At 33.4% G+C, this 17,305-nt stretch overlaps 1 protein-coding gene across 6 annotated transcripts in view; it reads left to right on the forward strand.

Annotated features, from left to right (window-relative positions):
* LOC130449353 (eye-specific diacylglycerol kinase) overlaps positions 1–17,305 on the forward strand; it is a 260,920-nt gene that overhangs the window by 175,051 nt on the left and 68,564 nt on the right. For all 6 annotated transcript variants that reach the window (XR_008910435.1, XR_008910436.1, XM_056787124.1 and 3 more), the window contains one exon: positions 16,060–16,184. Coding sequence is in view for 4 of the 6 variants with exons in the window: in XM_056787124.1 (XP_056643102.1) it covers positions 16,060–16,184 (125 nt within the window). In the remaining 2 variants the exon portion in view is untranslated. The remainder of the gene's footprint in view (positions 1–16,059; positions 16,185–17,305) is intronic.

The raw sequence follows: 17,305 nt of genomic DNA on the forward strand, positions 1-17,305 counted from the left end.
GATAACGAAAATGTTTTAATTCCGTATATTGATGGCACTGTCTGAATTGATATCATCTTCTAAACGCAATCAGAATTCCATCCACTATCAAGAATCGAAATACTGCATGAACAGGATGAGTCAAAAAAGTTCTGTTGTAGTTCCATCGGTAGTAAATGTTTCTTCATAGATTCCATTCCTTCATCGAATATAAGTATAATAAATTAATCAGAGATCCATGTACAATATTGTTTGCTATTATTCTGAATGTTAGCGATGATGGGGGACAATGATTTCTCCATTTAATTGTGAAGTGAAATGTCTGTGACGTTTCTTGTTTTGTATCCTGAACATTTTTTTCCTCATAAAGTTCTTCTTCAAGTTCAAGTTCATGCTCGATATCTGAGTTATTTGTTCTTGCTCATCGTCATTATTTTTATCATCGACCTGTGTCATTTTAGACTCTTAGAGAAGCTCTTGTGTCAACTACTGCAGTCTAGCTCATTATTCTATAATAGTAAATAATCTTTTATTTATTTCATCAATATATTCGAGTGACAAAGCAGAATTTAATATCGCGAGAAATAATTATGAAATAAAAGCAATCAAGTGACGATGCTGATGTTCTACTATTCACTGCCTCATTTCGGTGACATACGGTGCCACGGACTGATATGCTTATGAGCCTCTTGAGACGTTCACGGTTGACGATATCAATTCATAAAATCCAAAATTAAGCACATTGTTTATTGTTCATAAAAAGTTATAGATGGCTTTTAAAATAATCAATTAAGGTGGTGACTGCGTAAGACACAAACAATACGTATTAAAGCAAAATGTGTCTGCATTGAAAAATTTTGTTAGGATATTATTACCTCCAAAGTGATTTGAGCTCAGTATGTATATCAATAAAATAGTTTTGCCAGGATATATTGGTAAAATTCTCCTTGCCACTTTACAAAGTTCAGAGAATGATTTTTTGTGGTAATTTTAATGTAAGTTTAAGTACAAACTGTCATTAAGGATAAGTAAAAATGCTGCTTGCTGTGAGTTAAAAGCTTCGGCTAATATTTACGACTAGAGGGCGCAAATTTCACAGGACGAGCTATTTTATGCGAGCACAAAATTACAAGCGGTTTTATACGTCTCCATTCTTTTATTGTAACCAGTGAATTATGTGAGACGATTTACTACAAATATTGTAGATCTACTGTTAGATTAAGTAAAACATGCAATTAAATAACGGGTTATTAATAACAATTGGTTGTATTATTTAGGTACCTACTTTCGCTTTTTACTGATAGAGAGCGTTGCTGTACTTTGCCGTTTGTCACGTGATCCTGGTCACATAGTAGCAAGAAATGCGTGATTTTTATTAGAGCTTTTAGTTGTGGTTTAATGGAGTGCTTATGCTTTTACTTTTTCATTTCCGTAAAGAAAGCTGCTGAGGCTTACAAAGAAATATGTGATATTTATGGTGCTAATTCCTTAACCTAGCATAAAGAGCTGTCAGAATTGATATTCAAATTTCCCTCAAATATGAGCAACGTTCTGGTCATCAACTATTGAAGTTGATGACCAAATCAAAGTCATATTTGAAGAGGCTACACGTATCGCACATAACAATTGACACTTAAAATATCTTAAGCAGCTAGTTAAGAAGCTTGATATTTGGGTACCTCACGAATTGAAAGAAATTCATTTAACAGAAAGAATCAACATTTGCTATATGCACCCTCGAAAGAAATGAAACCGACCCTTTCTTGAAAAGGGTGGTGATTAGAAATGGGTCATGTACAGTAACACAATTCGAAAACGATCATAAAGCAAACTCTATCCACCAGAACAAACTGTTCGGTAGGATTACAAAGGTGTTGTGTTTCTTGAGCTGCTTCCAAGGAACCAAACGATGAATTTTGATGTTTACTATCAACAATTGATGAAACTGGATTAAACAATCAAAGAAAAATGACCAAAATCGTCATTTAAGTGAATAGCGTTTCTAAAATGATACATTCACAACTTGGCTCTCTCTAGGCTACCATGCTCAATTATAACAGGAATGCTATAGGCTTTATTGGCCTTCGCCGTGAAAACTGAATGATGTAGTGCAGATAAACAGTTGATATTCATCTTATTTACTTAAATAATCCTGAAGCTTTTCTACGTTTTCAAGTGTAAGGCATGCTGGAGTTGAGTCATTACAGCTTTCATTCTCTCCTCTATTTTGTTCTATTTTTTTTTGTAAGTTCATGCTTAATTTATCCTCCTTATTAATCGTTTTCTTCCTACTCTCATAACATGGCAAAACCATATCAATTGTCCTTCTTCTATTTTGTTTTGATATCAAATTTTCTCTTAAAGTATTATTTTCTATTTTGTCGTATCTTCATTAATTATCTATTTGCCTCAGAAATCTCATTTCTGTATTTTGTATTTACTTTTATGTTTCTGTGTGGGTGTTAATATGGGTGTGACTATTTTTTATATATTTTTGTTTTTATTTGTTTTAGTATTGCCTGTTGGTTAGAAACTGTGTTGCATTGAAGAGTCTGCTCCAGTTCTCTCTTTTATCTCTTGTTTCATTCTTCCAAATTATGTTGTGCCAAGGTATTTGAAGCTTTTAATCTGCTCTATATTTGATTCTTCTAATTTTGTCTTTCATTTTATTATTATCGACGAGTTTCATTATCTGTCATTGTATAGTTTTAAGTTTCAGTTCAGGGTTTTCCCATTTTCTGGCATTATTACCATGTCATCTACGTATAGGATCTCTCTTATTTTAATATTGTTGTTACGGACCTATTTGATACTTTTTGTCTAACTCTGACATAGTTTTTCGTCTCTTTATATAAAACCTCTACTCCGTTGATTAGTTTTTCTTTTAAATTAAACTCTATTTTCTAGAATTTTCGTATAAGTCATTCCTATTGACTCTGTCGAATGGTTTTTCCAAAGCTATTTATTTATTATCGACCTTTTACTATATTTATATCATTTCGGTATTTTTTTTGTTATTTAGAATTGATACGAAATGATAAAAACGTAATCGGGAATTTGTTGTGAGCAAAGCAATAGCTTTAGGGTTTTATTTGGAAAGAAAAATTATTCAGCATTAAAAAAATCACGGAAAGGCAGGCAGAGGAAAAATATTTCATTGTCCCGTTTAACGAGCTCCGATAATGAAGTTGACGTGAAAAAAATTGAGTTACAAAAATAGCTTCGAGAATTAAAACGGAGCGTGATTTTTTTTTTCAAAGATATTTCGAGGCAATGAAGAATTACGATGGAATATCCAAGGAAAGAAGGATTAGAATTAACTTCAATTTAATGAATAAATTGTATCATTAAAATGTATGAGAAATGGATATAAATGCTCACAATAGTATACGTTGTTAATAAAAAAAGGTTTATTTTTACACAAACTCACATGTTTAATTCATTCAATTTATGTGTACAAGGTCTTTTTTTGTTTTTCTTTTAATGGAACCCTGCTTTCCAATCTCCAAATCGAACTTCTTCTTAGCTCTAAGCTATTGCTGCTGTCTTTGCTAACACGCCTAAAAAGATTCGTAGTGACGTTGTATACCGAAACCAGGAACTCCATTACTAAAATGCTAAAAGAAGTTACGTAGTGCTGACAGAGACTGAGGTAAATTTCTAATAAAATATTAGCCGTGACAAAACACCTCATACAAAACCTGAATACTCAGCCTGTCGCCTCGGTTGAGACTTATATCAAATACCAAATCCGGCTAAAACAATGGCAACGCATAAAAATAGAAAATATTGACCCATGGCAGAAAGTTGAAAACTTTTCTTAAAGATTGGATGATAAGTAAAAAATTGTTTATAAGAAAACTGGTAAAGTTACTACTATAATTAACAAAAAGAACGATAAAACTGCTAAATAAACTTTACAATCAGGTAAAATCGGAGAATTGAAAATATTCCATGTTGTTGTACGGTTGAATATACAGGGTGCGCCGTATAAGAACGGACACAGAGCACAGGCGTACAGGGTAACCAAAAATATGACGATTGCAGGCATCCCTGAGAAGTTATATTTTAACTTAAAAACACCAAATTTACTACACTACATGAGACTGTTATCGATCGAACTGTGGGGGCATATCAAGATAATATATCAGGATAAAGTTTTAGTGCTAATATGCCGTTGATCGTCAGCGATATCCAAAATAACTTCTCACACAATTATTTAGGCAGGATCCTGTCGATTAACACTAAAAAACTCTCCTGTTTCTCGAGACCTTCTTACAACATTAAAAAATTTTTCTTTGTGAAGAATTAAGCTTTGATATTTTTTCATCACGGCTAAAAATTGTCTACGAATATTTAATAGTGATTTTTGAATTTTTGCCAAAACTGCTTGTTTAAGAGATGACATCATTAGCCCGATACAAATTTTAATAGCATAGATAAAATAGAATTAAATCCGAAATTAAATTAGGCGCTTCTGATTTTCTAGATTCTCAGAGATTTTCGGTTACTGAATAAGCCTGGCAACAAAATTACAGGCACCCGTTTTTGAAATTTTGGAATTTGTAACTCAAAAAAATTTTTAAACGCGAATAACTCGAAAACTAAGAGGAAATCGAAAAATACTGCACGAATAAAAAATGTAGAGCAGGAAATTTTCTACAAAAAAGTCGTAAGTCATTTTTTCGTTGGAGTCACTATTTCTGAGTAAATCTACCTCAATGCCCAAAGCATCCGCTCAAGAATTTCCGCCAGTTCGAATTCAAGACAATTCACGTTCTAGGCGCACATGGAAACTGCTCTAAGTCTTGGACAACTACTTCGTTTTCATCAAATCAAAATGCATCATGATGGTTAAGATCTCTATTTTCTATTTGGGAAAGCTGAAATAATTTTCGACTTACGAAATTTGCCACATAAGCACTTGGAGTTTCAATGGATATATTTCATCACTCGCCATATAAACAAGCAAATCTCAAGAGAGATTTTTCGTTCGTGTTATTATCAATATTTTTATGTACGTAACACACATGAACTACTCCTTGGTTTCAAATGAACTAAGTTTTAAAAATCGCGATCATAAACACTATCTTCGTTCTCAGTTGATTATTATTTCAATATTCACAGAATTCTTAGTAGCTTTTCTTTCACAAAATAGTGGATACTCATTTTGTGCTATACAGTTTTGGGTCCGGCACTTTTTTCTGAATTCTACGTAGTTTTCGAGTTATTCGCGATTCAAAATATTTTTGAGAGTTCAAACCCATTTTATAAAAAACCTTTTTTGTAAAGAATTTTATACTCTAAATTTTTTGTTACGGCAATTTGTGTCGAAATCCTCATATTTTTTGAGTTATCAGCAATTCAAAATGTTTTTGAGTACATGAACCCATTTTACGGTGAAAATTTTGAGATTTTTGCTGTACATTTTCTACTCCAGCACTTTTTTCGAATTATAATATACTTTTTTGTAGAGAATTTTGTACTCTAAATTTTTTGTTACGGCAGTTTTTTTCGAAGTCCTCATAGTTTTCGAGTTATTCGCGTTTCAAAAATTTTTTTTAGTTCCAAATTTTCGAAAATCCGTGCCGGTAATTTTGTAAAGAGTTGCTAAGCTTACTCAATATCCCAAAAACCTTTCAGAATTTAAAAAATCAAAACCGCCCAATTCAATTTGAGGTTTTAGAACAAACGCCTAATTTGCCTGTACTATAAGGCATTATATTGTATACGATCAATGACTGAAAGATTCGTGCCCCATAAAATGTACACCCAAACTCTAAAATGGAACGAATATAAGCCTTGTTGAATGTATCCGCAAGGTAAGCATCTGCTACCTACTTAAACCTTATATATCTTTAGGTTTTCACTTCGCGTAACATAACCTTATTGTGAAAATTTAAATAAAAAATAAAATATCATGTTCTGTTGTTTTGAGGTAAACGGAATAACAGTTTTGTTATTTGCTGTCAGATACACAACAAAATCCGTTGAAAGTAACAGATACCTACGCACGCTATATCTATGTGGGCGTCAGATCTGTCGGACGCAGTGACCCTTGTTAAATTACTATGTAATTTTGGAAGGTTTTAGAGGGTGCTCCATTGAAGTAGGGTTGAAGTAAATCGTTAAATATATAGGCGAGACATGATGTTAATCTCTACTATAGCACAAAATTCCAGTACTGAAATAACAAATGGAAATATACAGGACGGCGTTTCTAACAGAAAGTTCGGTAATTATTTAGTTTAGGTTGCATACGCCCGATTTGCTTGAAATTTTGAACATTTAGACTATCATTTAACACCCCCCATCCAATCCTCTCTAACATTAACTATAATTAGTTACGACTAATGTAATGACACAAATCAATTTCTAACAATAATCATTTATTTACACCTACAAATAATCATCAGTTTGTATTGGATACATTCGTGACATATCTAGTTCCATAACGAGATATATTATCATTAATAGCCAAAGTCCTAAAGTCCACCTAACTTCACCTGACCTCCTGTTTTTGCAGGACAACGCCACTGTACACAAATCTCATATTGTTATGAAAAAAATTCGTGATTTGGGGTTTGAATTACTAGAACACCCCCTTATTCACCAGATTTGGCTCCGTCCGACTATCATATCTTTCCTCAACTGAAAAAAAGGTCGTGAATATTCTTCCAACGAGAAGGTAATGAAATCGTGGACGTCTGGTTTGCAGAGCAAGAACAAACATTTTTTTGAAAGGTCTAGAGACGTTGCAGGTTCGCTGTAAAATTGTATCCAATTAAGAGGAGAATATGTTGAGTAATAAAATATTTTGACATTGAAATTTGGTTTCGTTCTGTAGTTGGCTAAGAATTTTTCAATATATCCTCCTAAATAACTGGTGCTCAGATGGGATGAACAATTAATATCAAATTAAACGCCACCAGTTTTTTAAGTACGTTGAGAGTTGATAAAAAATGTGGAAAAATTGAAGAAACAAAAACTATCCCCAGACGCGATAATCCAAATTATTACTGTGAACAATAAAAAAATTTTTATTCGTGCTGGTTAATTAGTCGCGATGTCGCAGTGGACAGGTGAATAACGTGCGTTTGCTATCGTTTGCTTGTTCCGAACAACCAGCAGGACGTCGAAAACGAATGAACTCGTCGCGACAAGTTTGCGCGATAATCCGCGTCAATCCGTTTGCAAGAGAGCGGCTGCCTTGTGGTTTCCAAAAACTATAATGCACGAAATATTGAAGAATGATCATAAATTTCATCCATTTGGAATTCAAATTGTGCAAGCGCTTAACCCTAATGATAACAAAATGAGTAAAAACGTGAGACAATGCTGGAGCGATTTCGCTCAGTGAACACTATCTTTTGGAGGAATAAGGCCCATTTTTATTTGAATGGAAGTGGAAACAAGCAAAATTGTCGTTATTGGTACTATAAAGGACAAAGTCCCCGCTTAAAACATCAACAGCCACTTCACAGTCCCAAAGTGACGGTTTGGTGTGCGTTGTCAAGCAGAGGAATAATTGGACCCTATTTCTACGAAAATTGTCAAGTGTACGAAACAAACCCGGCAACAATCTCTCAACTAAGAGAAATTATTGTTCGCGAAGTCAATGGCATTTCGGCGGCGCTTCTCCAGCGAGTGGCAAGAAATATCGAAGCCAGGTTCCAAGAATGTGTCCGATGTAACGGCCAACATTTGGACGATGTAATTTTTGAAAAATAAAACCCGCATTTGTCTACCTTATATTGATTAAAACTAGAAATGCATATGAATTTTTTTGTTATACCGATTTTAAATCTGTATGTATAAATTTACCTTAAGAGACAAAATGAAATTAAACAACTTGTTAAATTTGATCCATTCTCATCTTATTTGCCATAATGGTGAGAAATATACGAACATGACCCATAAATACTTACATCAACCACCTGATTGGTGCAATTTCCATTATCAGACCGTAAGAAAATTCGATTTGTCCTCACAACAAACAAACTGCTTCACCAAACGCACGTAATTAATTCAATTACTGTCGGCAACAATAAATTTCGGTCTTTTTCTGTCTGATAGTTACAAATAATTAGCTTCCTTTCTTGTAAACGTAAATCATACAATTCACATTTTTCACTAAATCTAACTTTCAAAAATAAATAAATAACGTCCGCTGCACCAATGAAATACTTTCTCAAATCGTTTTCAGTAATAACCTTTTTTATGATGGTATTGATTTTTTAAATCAGATTGTATTTCCATGAAACAATTTCATGAGTAGTAAAAGAAACTGCAGCCGTATCACATTTCACAATAGGCTACTATACATCAACTTTTAGCGTATTTTTAGGAGAACATCGTTGGTGAAATTTATATCGATATAAATACTCTTGCTCATGTTGTTCAAGTTTTATGTTATGTTAGCAGTAAAACTCATTTTATGGGTTCATTTTATAAATAAGTCGATAGGGTATTGTTGATATGGATTTCTACCTCATAGAATGTTATTACATTATCATTTAACTGAAACTTTCTTGTTCTGCATTCTTTGTACTTGGTTCTTAAAGTAGTAAACTTCACTGCTTCGAATTAAGGAAGATTTATACGGCTACAGCTGGATCAAGTTTTATAGCCAGTAAGTAAAATAAATTCGATTTTGATGATATGGTTGTCGGTGAAGCAAATATATATGCAAAATGTAATACAGTCAATGCTAGTATGAAAATGCACTCTGAACTAACTAGAATTCAACAAACCGAACACACACCGCATTGATATTGATTTCCTTCCAAAGGATTACAACCTTTCATATATTTCCAAAAGACTCTCGACAGCTCAGGTAGCTTCAGGTACCAAAGGAAACAGCTGAGTGCCTCCTCTGTGAGTCCATTGACAAAAATCACGATACATACATTCGCACTTCTTGAAATCAGGAGAGGTAAGTCGTGGAGCCCTCAGACTTTGTTATCTGACAATACATTTACAATTCTGGGTACATAATAGATCAAAGCGAAGCTGATCCACCATCTAGTATGTGTATGAGAATGCACTCTGGGTTACCAGTATGTTCAATAGACACTATCCCATCGATTTCCATCTGATTAACATCGGAGAAACTTTCGACAGCTCTGGTAGCTTCTGCTATGTACCAAAGGAAACAGCTGAGCACCTCCTTTGCGAGTAGGAAGCTGTCCATCGACAAAAATCACGATACATACATTCGCACTTCTTAAAATCAGGAGAGGTAAGTCGTGACAATACATTTACAATTCTGGGTACATAATAGATCAAAGCGAAGCTGATCCACCATCTAGTATGTGTATGAGAATGCATTTATGAGAATGCACTCTAGGTTACTAGTATGCTCAATAGATACTATCCCATCGATTTCCATCTGATTAACATCGGAGAAACTCTCGACAGCTCAGGTAGCTTCTGCTATGTACCAAAGGAAACAGCTGAGTGCCTTCTCTGTGAGTAAAAGGCTGTCCATCGACAAAAATCACGATACATACATTCGCACTTCTTGAAATCAGGAGAGGTAAGTCGTAGAATCTTCAGATAAGTCACTCATTTTGTTGCCTGACTGACATATACAATCTTGGCTACATAATAGATCAAAGCGAAGTTGATCCACGATCTTTACGCACTAGCTCATCTGATTTCACAGCATTTAGCGCTATAGTGATCTAGTGATACATTTTCACTGAAAACGTAACGTGACATTCGGAAGCTCTGATCAAAACATTGTTCTGAGCTAGGATTCGCAATCAGCTGATGCAAAATATTCTGGTAAAAACAATTATTTGTAGAAATCGTCTTTAAAAAGCTACTTCAGTGTAGACATTTTACATGCATGAAATTTAATCAAATCATCCAGAAGGAATCGGCGCATGAATACCAAAAATTCCAAATTGGCAAGTGAGAAGTATTTTACATTGTCAATAACAATGACTGTCATTCGCTTCATCTTGGTATCCGTGTTAATTAGTTTGAGGTATATTTAGAACACGTATTTTTCCATATTTTCGAGCATTTATGACTAATTACTACGATGCGGTACTCATTGAAGTAGGTTATGTCTTTTGCTCTTCTTACCAGTCTTTCTGTTCTTTCATGGGTAAAAATTCTTGGTTTTTCACTATCTGGGAGGTGTTCCTTCTTCATTTTCGACTATAGCACGGTAGGCGTTTCGCGCATGAAATATTTTGTTTGTGAAAAATACGAATTGCTTTGCTTAGCGATCTGTCCAACCAAATTTTTGTTCAGAACAAGTTCGCAAAATGGTTCCCTAGGCCGGCCCTATCCAGCTTCTAAAAATTCGGCAAAATCTCGCGGCGTTTTTTGGGAGGCATCTTTCACATTTTTTATAAATGGCGGAACTTGTTTGATGTTTATTTGTATATAATTTTTTTAATAGCAGGGGGGCTTATTTACAGTATTTCTTCTAGGAAAGTCTATTTATTCATTTCTTTTTGTTCTAGAACTTTGTAGAATTTTATTTAGACATATAAACGATTTGTGTGAACGCAGTTAGTTTTAAATAAATAGCCATAGTGAACAGAACGAAAAGAGTTTAAATAAATTACTTAAGTGATAGTGATAAGTGAATTATTATCAGTTTAGTGTATTGTATAGTGTGTAAATAAATTGAGAACGTAAGAGACTGTTTATTAATTCACCCAACGAACAGAAAGAGTGTAAATAAATACGAAAAACATTACATTATGAATGCTTTTTCTCATTTCCAACTCATAAGACATAACCTAACATAAAAACGACTTGTCTAATGTCAAACAAACATACATCTAAAGAACTTTTTTGGTAAACAGGTTTTTCGTGAAAATGCTAGTTATTAAGAAAATGTGTGAAATTTTTCTTCTGGCATTTTTTTGTCTTTGCTTCCTGTACTATCTTGGCTTGCCACATTTCGAAGTTGTGTGGGTGTTTAAAACTTCTATTTGTGCTGTTCAATCCAAAGCACGGCAAATATTTCCTCTTTGTTAGCAACGTTAGTAGTTTAACCAAACTTAATATCCAAGATATATTTATGAGTGAAATTACCGTGTGGATATCTTTAATTAAACATTGTAGACGTTATTCTTGCGCATTTGCCACGTTCCTCTTTATAAGAGATAATTTCCTTCCTTGAAGTTTATAGTCGACAATAAAGTAATTTTGGTATATTTTATCTATTCTTACTAATTTCGACCGCAGAACTGATATACCATGAGTGAGTTTCAAAGAAGCCCTTAAAATCTAATTCCCAAAACAAATGTATTAATTTTACTTATTCGTTGATATCGCCGACTGAAGCATTAAATAAAAAATCTAATTTGAATACAACTGTTAATAATGATGGGTACACTATCAGCTATATTTAGATGGATGGATGTTATTTGCTTTAACAAAAATGACGCCTACTCGGCATATAAACCTGAACTATTAATATGACATCCCTCATAAAATATTTGCAAATTCAAATTTTATTAATGGCACGTAATTCAAATAAAGTATTTCATACTGCTACCTCATAAATGATCAATTTTCAAATATTTGTTTATAATATTTCCGAAAATAGCATATTTTCAAGATTCAGTAGCACAAAAAATGAAATTATTGAAAAATTTGGGAATTTATTAATTGCAATCGTATTGGGATGGAAAAGTTGTTGTACCAGTTCCTTACTCAAGTGAAATATAGACAATATTATAACAATGACCTGAAAAAACTTATCATATATACATTTACATTAAATGATTAGCTAATTTCAATAAATCTTAGTACATGAACTTCATAATAGATGCCTAAATTTATTATTGTTTATAGCCAACAGCCATCTATTCAAACATCAAATTTGGGAACAAATACATCACAATAATAGATTAGAAATATTATACACAACATACATTGATAGGAATTTTGGAAAATTAACAAAAACTAACACTATATATAATCAGAAAAACATAAAAACACGATAATAAATCATCTGTACAATGTATACCAGCAATAAGTTTTGTGTCAAATTTTCCAGCTTGATACTTAAATTTTGAGATATGGCAACACTAATTAGAATATGTCAAATTTGAAATTGCAATCATAAAGTTTTAACATTTTTGATAATGAACGTGTTATCATACGAATGCTATTTGAGTTGTTCATAGATAGTTGAAACATCGTCTTGTTCAAAAAATGAAAATAATGACATTTTCACACGATGATTTTCTATTATTTTCGTCATGGTTTAAATCAACAATAAAGTGTAGATCAACTCGTTCCGACTTTTGGTGTGAAGAACCAGCTCGAGTCACCGTGGTTTTTCGAATTTAATCGTTGTCGCGCTTCGCTACAGGATAAATTTCGTGAAGGGCGCTCAAAATCGCCTTTTGTGCCAAAAAAAACATAGATGCTGTACGTAAACTGATATTGCAAGATCGTCATGTGATATACAGTGAGATTGTGGTATACTTGGGCATTAGTTCAACTGGTATACATTCATTATTGCATAAATATTTGCCCTTAAAAAAATTTGTTCACCAAGGATACATCATAATTTGACAATGGCTCTCTATATATGAGCCAGACTCCAAATAATAATCGAGTGTATAGGTCTTTCATGCGCACAAAGCACATCAAAGCAAATTGACACCTGCCTTCTCGAAACAACTGGACATGTCGCCACAACTCCATTACATTAAAGTAGGACGGTCATTTCTGAATCATACAACAGCATTTGTTTGCCAGAAGATTTTGAAAAAACCAATCGCAGAAGACGATTCATTCTCCACTACGACAACACGAGCTCTCATACATCAGTTCAAACAAAAAAGTGTTTCAATAGTCAAAACCCAACGTTTTTCTACACCTGAAGAAGCAGTTCATGCTTTCACATCACATGTTTTCAAGATACCTCAATCGGAATGGATGAACTGCTTCGACAATTGGTTCAAATACATACAAAAGTGTACTAATCTTAATGGACAATGAAACCATATCCAATTATAAATATTTGTCTATCTCAAAACTTCAGTAGCGCCCCTCGTATCCATTTTTTACTGACAGATCCATCTAGTGCTCTTTAATTAGAAAATTGATTCAACCTTGAGTGATTTGTTTGTAAAATAGGTGGTTTTTCTTTATCAAAATATTGGTATTATATGCATGTTATAATTATTTTAATTTGTTTTGGGGAAATAAGTTGATTTTGTTACTTTTTCATTTGACTCTTCTCTTTCGTTTTTATTTTAGAAACATTTTGGTATGTTACATTAGAGTGTGGTTTAAAACATAAAAATCTCAACACCAAAATGGTTATCGAGGAATCACTTCGTATCATCGAACTTCGACAAGAAATTTCGCATTTGAGCGAAACCTAGTTTTATATACAAGATGATGGCTAACAACTGACATAAAAATACCGTCTCAATTTTTTATTAAATGTATCTAAATCTAAATTGTTTGCATGCTACAAAACGTTTCGACTTTTTATTTTACTATATTCAAAATAGAAGCAACTTAAATCGGAGTTGTTTGAAGCAGTATTTTCAAACTGTATCGATTAATTTTCAACAAAAATGCAGCAGTATTGAAAATTACGGTTATCTGCTCGATTCTAAATTGAAAATATATCCCTGTAACCGTTTAACGAACCGTCGTAAACCTGTAAAACCCTTTGAATCAGTTCCTATTATGCTGCTGTTAGAGAATAAATTGCATAGAGAGCCGGTTAAGCGACTACCTCAGGGGAGTACCCGTTTCATGCAGAGTAAAACATTTATGGAATAAATAATATTTTCAACGTTAACCTCGTAGATTTTCCCATTTTCAGCTTTGAGCGATATTTTCCAAACGAAGCACTTTTTTAGTTAAAACTACATAGGGGAACCGGAAATTATAGTTATTGTTTTAAATTAAATTCCAACGGATTAATTTTAAACAAGCATCCATTTTCAATCAATAATGTAATTACCTTCGTTATTAACAACATTTTGCCATCTAGTGTGCGAATTTCCCACTTCTGACCGATAAAAAGCAATTGGCTCTCGAGTAAAGTCTCTCGAAATGGTAGTTCGGACATTAACCAAATTTTTAGCACCACGAAAATGTTGTACCAATCGAAATAAATTGGAATCCGAGTGTGCTATATCGACCTCTTGCAATCTCCGTGTATCTTTGAGTTGTTTACACTACATTTTTCTTTTTGAAATATAATATAGAACCCATTTTTCAACTCCATTGTTAAAGTGATTAAAAAACGGTTCTATATGGTGGAATGGTACCAATACGTTGCATACGACGGTTTCTTTTGAGATACTAAGAGGGATCCTAACATTTTGTCTACTTATTTTTCCAATTTGCTTTCAATCTTTTTGGATTAATAACCAATAATGTTTTTTGATTCTCTATGGATTTTTTTCTACTCCTGCCCTTGGCATGTGATTGTCTAGTGTTGTTGATCTCATAAGAGCCCAAGAGAATAAAATTACCACATTTGAACTTAGAGAAACATCTTTGGAATTTGCGGAAGCGAATTGATAAACATAAAATGTCGAATATACTCTTCTGGTATTTGGCTGGCTATTTTAGCCCCAAATTATGAAAAAGTTCGATATTTAATGAATTAAAATAACCTTAAAATATCTTTGATACAACACAATGAGCTGACAAATGGAAATCAAATATTCACATGTACAGAAACGACCTTATTTTCATCACCTCCTTTTCAGTCTCTTCTCCAAACAGATTTTCACTTTTCACACTCACAATCATAGCCTCTCAAGACTGCAATCTAATTTTTTATCACATCTGGTATTCTGCCAATTTTGTTCCTTTCAAGGCTTTGTTGTGACAATTCTTCACGTGAATATCTGTCACTCGAACTCATCCCAACGTGAAATACAATCACACAGAACGTTGTTTATTACTGATATCGTGCAAATGTCTGATCCACATTCGTTTTCAACGAACTGCATCTTAATCTTACATTATTCGGTCCCCAATCTTTTGTTTCCTTATAATTAACTCTTTGGCACCCATTTTTTCGTGTTCTGAGATTATTTGAGGTAGATTTTTGTGTTACAATAAAATATGATCGAATATTTTGAACAAGATCACTTTAAAAAAAAATATATGCTACTAAGGGAATTTTTAACGAGGAATAAATGAGGTTTCATGTCTTATAATGTGGAAGTAAGTTGTTCAGAAAAAAAAATCGAAAATGTGATAAAAGGCAAAGCAAAATTTACATAATTTCATATCGCATTGCATATGGTTGTGGTTCTGCGTTATTTTTTCAGTTTGACTGAAGTGAACTTTATTTCTTATCCAATTAGATCTTCTAAAAGAGAACACAAACTCTAACAAGGCTAGTTTCTTTGGAGTTCGACGCAAATCATTGTATATTATTCAACTGTTAATCACAAATATCTTAAGCAACGGTAGAAAATGATCATCCACCATTTGGATGGCTTTCGATCAATATAATAGACAAAATTCATTTGATCTACGGGGTGCATAGCAATCATTATTTTGTTATAAATTGCTATGAAAGTAGGACAAGCAACATCAACTCTATTGTCAGTTTTACCTTCTTTGACAATTGCCCTGTCCGTACCATGACAATTTTTCACCAGAATAATCTATATCTCGCCATTTGGTTGCAAACGCAACTTGATTATAAATTTCCAATCGTCCCGATTTATATTTTCTAGCTAGTACTGTGGTAAACGAAATAAGTAGAAACATAAAACGGCAAAACAAACATTTTTGATATCCCAGCATGACTACTGAAATTTTTAACATTAATATCGATTGCAAGGGAACGAAGGAAAACTCTGATGAGCAGCACGTACAAAATAATCTCAGCTGCTGAAGTGCAAGTCATATCCCAGTGGTTCCTCGAAGGCTAAAAGCTGGAATCTCGCACTATGTTATTATCAATCGATAATTTGGTGTAGATATAAAACATAGTCGTCCGATACAAACATTGTCATACTTGGGGAATTGATATTTGTAATTTGTATAAAATTATAGTTTATATATCTATTCTATCAATTCTATTTATAGATTTTTATTTGATTACAGGTGTTCATTGCAATAGTATAGTACCTCCTTCTTGGATAGTGAAACTGCCGAAAAAGGGGAATTTTAAGTCGAGCTTGAGAAAATCACCAAAAAAACGGAGTAGTGGCAAAAAAAATAAACATAAAGTGAGTACATATTAATGAAAATTTAAGAAACGTTATTATATATAAGAATAAAATGATAGACAAGAGAATTAAAGTCATTTTTCTGATGTGGTCAATATTAAAATTTCTTAGTAGTTTTGTTTCGAAATGCAAATTTAATTTTCTAAAAATACTGTACGAAACAGTGACTTTTTTAAAAATGTTTCATAGTGTACGGTGAAAATACGATAAACTGATACGAGGGTTGCTACTTAAGTTTTCAGATATGGCAACACTGATGTGAATATGTCAAATCTAACATTGTATCATAAAACTTGACATTTTTAATGGACAACGTCCTCAGCACCTGCTTCAACTTTTGGTGATGAAGCACCATCTCGAATCAGCGTGTTTCGGTCGTCCCCAATCGGCTGTTATGCCAAAAAACATCGATGCTCTACGTAAAGTGATATTGCAAGATCGTCATGCGATATACCTGGAGATTGAGGCATGCTTGGACATTAGTTCCACCCGCATACATTCAATATTACATGAAGATTTGGATGTCAAGAAGATTGCTCGCGTTGGATACCGAATAATTTTACAATCGCTCAAAAAAGAGCTTGTGTCGATTGGAGCAAAGAAATGCTAAAAAAATTCAATGGAGGTGCTTCAACAGATGTATATAAAATCGTGACCGGCGACACAAATCATGGATCATTCATATGAAACCGCATCCAAAGAACAATAGTATCTATGGATCTTTCAAGGAGAAGCAAATCTAATAAAAACGTTCGCGCGCGGAGGACTTCGAAGCAAATGGTTCATTTATTTCGAAATAACTGGAGAAACGGTACACCAGCAACCAATCTCCGAAGACGAATCATTGTCCATCACGACAATACGACCCCTCACACATCATTACAAACTAAAACAGTCAAAACATCGATTTGATGGCTCATCCGCCGTACAGTCCTTGTTTAGCACCCCATGATTCCTTCTTATTCCCGCAGATCAAAAATAAATTGTGATGTCAACCTGAAAAAGCGGTTAATGCATTGGAATCGCATCTTTTGGAGGTATTTCATTCGGAATGGAGAATAAATAAATGAAAAAAAAAACAATAAATCCATTTCCAATTATAAATATTTGTATTTCTTTTG

This window comes from Diorhabda sublineata, chromosome 10 (genome assembly GCF_026230105.1).
Source record: "Diorhabda sublineata isolate icDioSubl1.1 chromosome 10, icDioSubl1.1, whole genome shotgun sequence".
NCBI lineage: Eukaryota > Metazoa > Arthropoda > Insecta > Coleoptera > Chrysomelidae > Diorhabda > Diorhabda sublineata.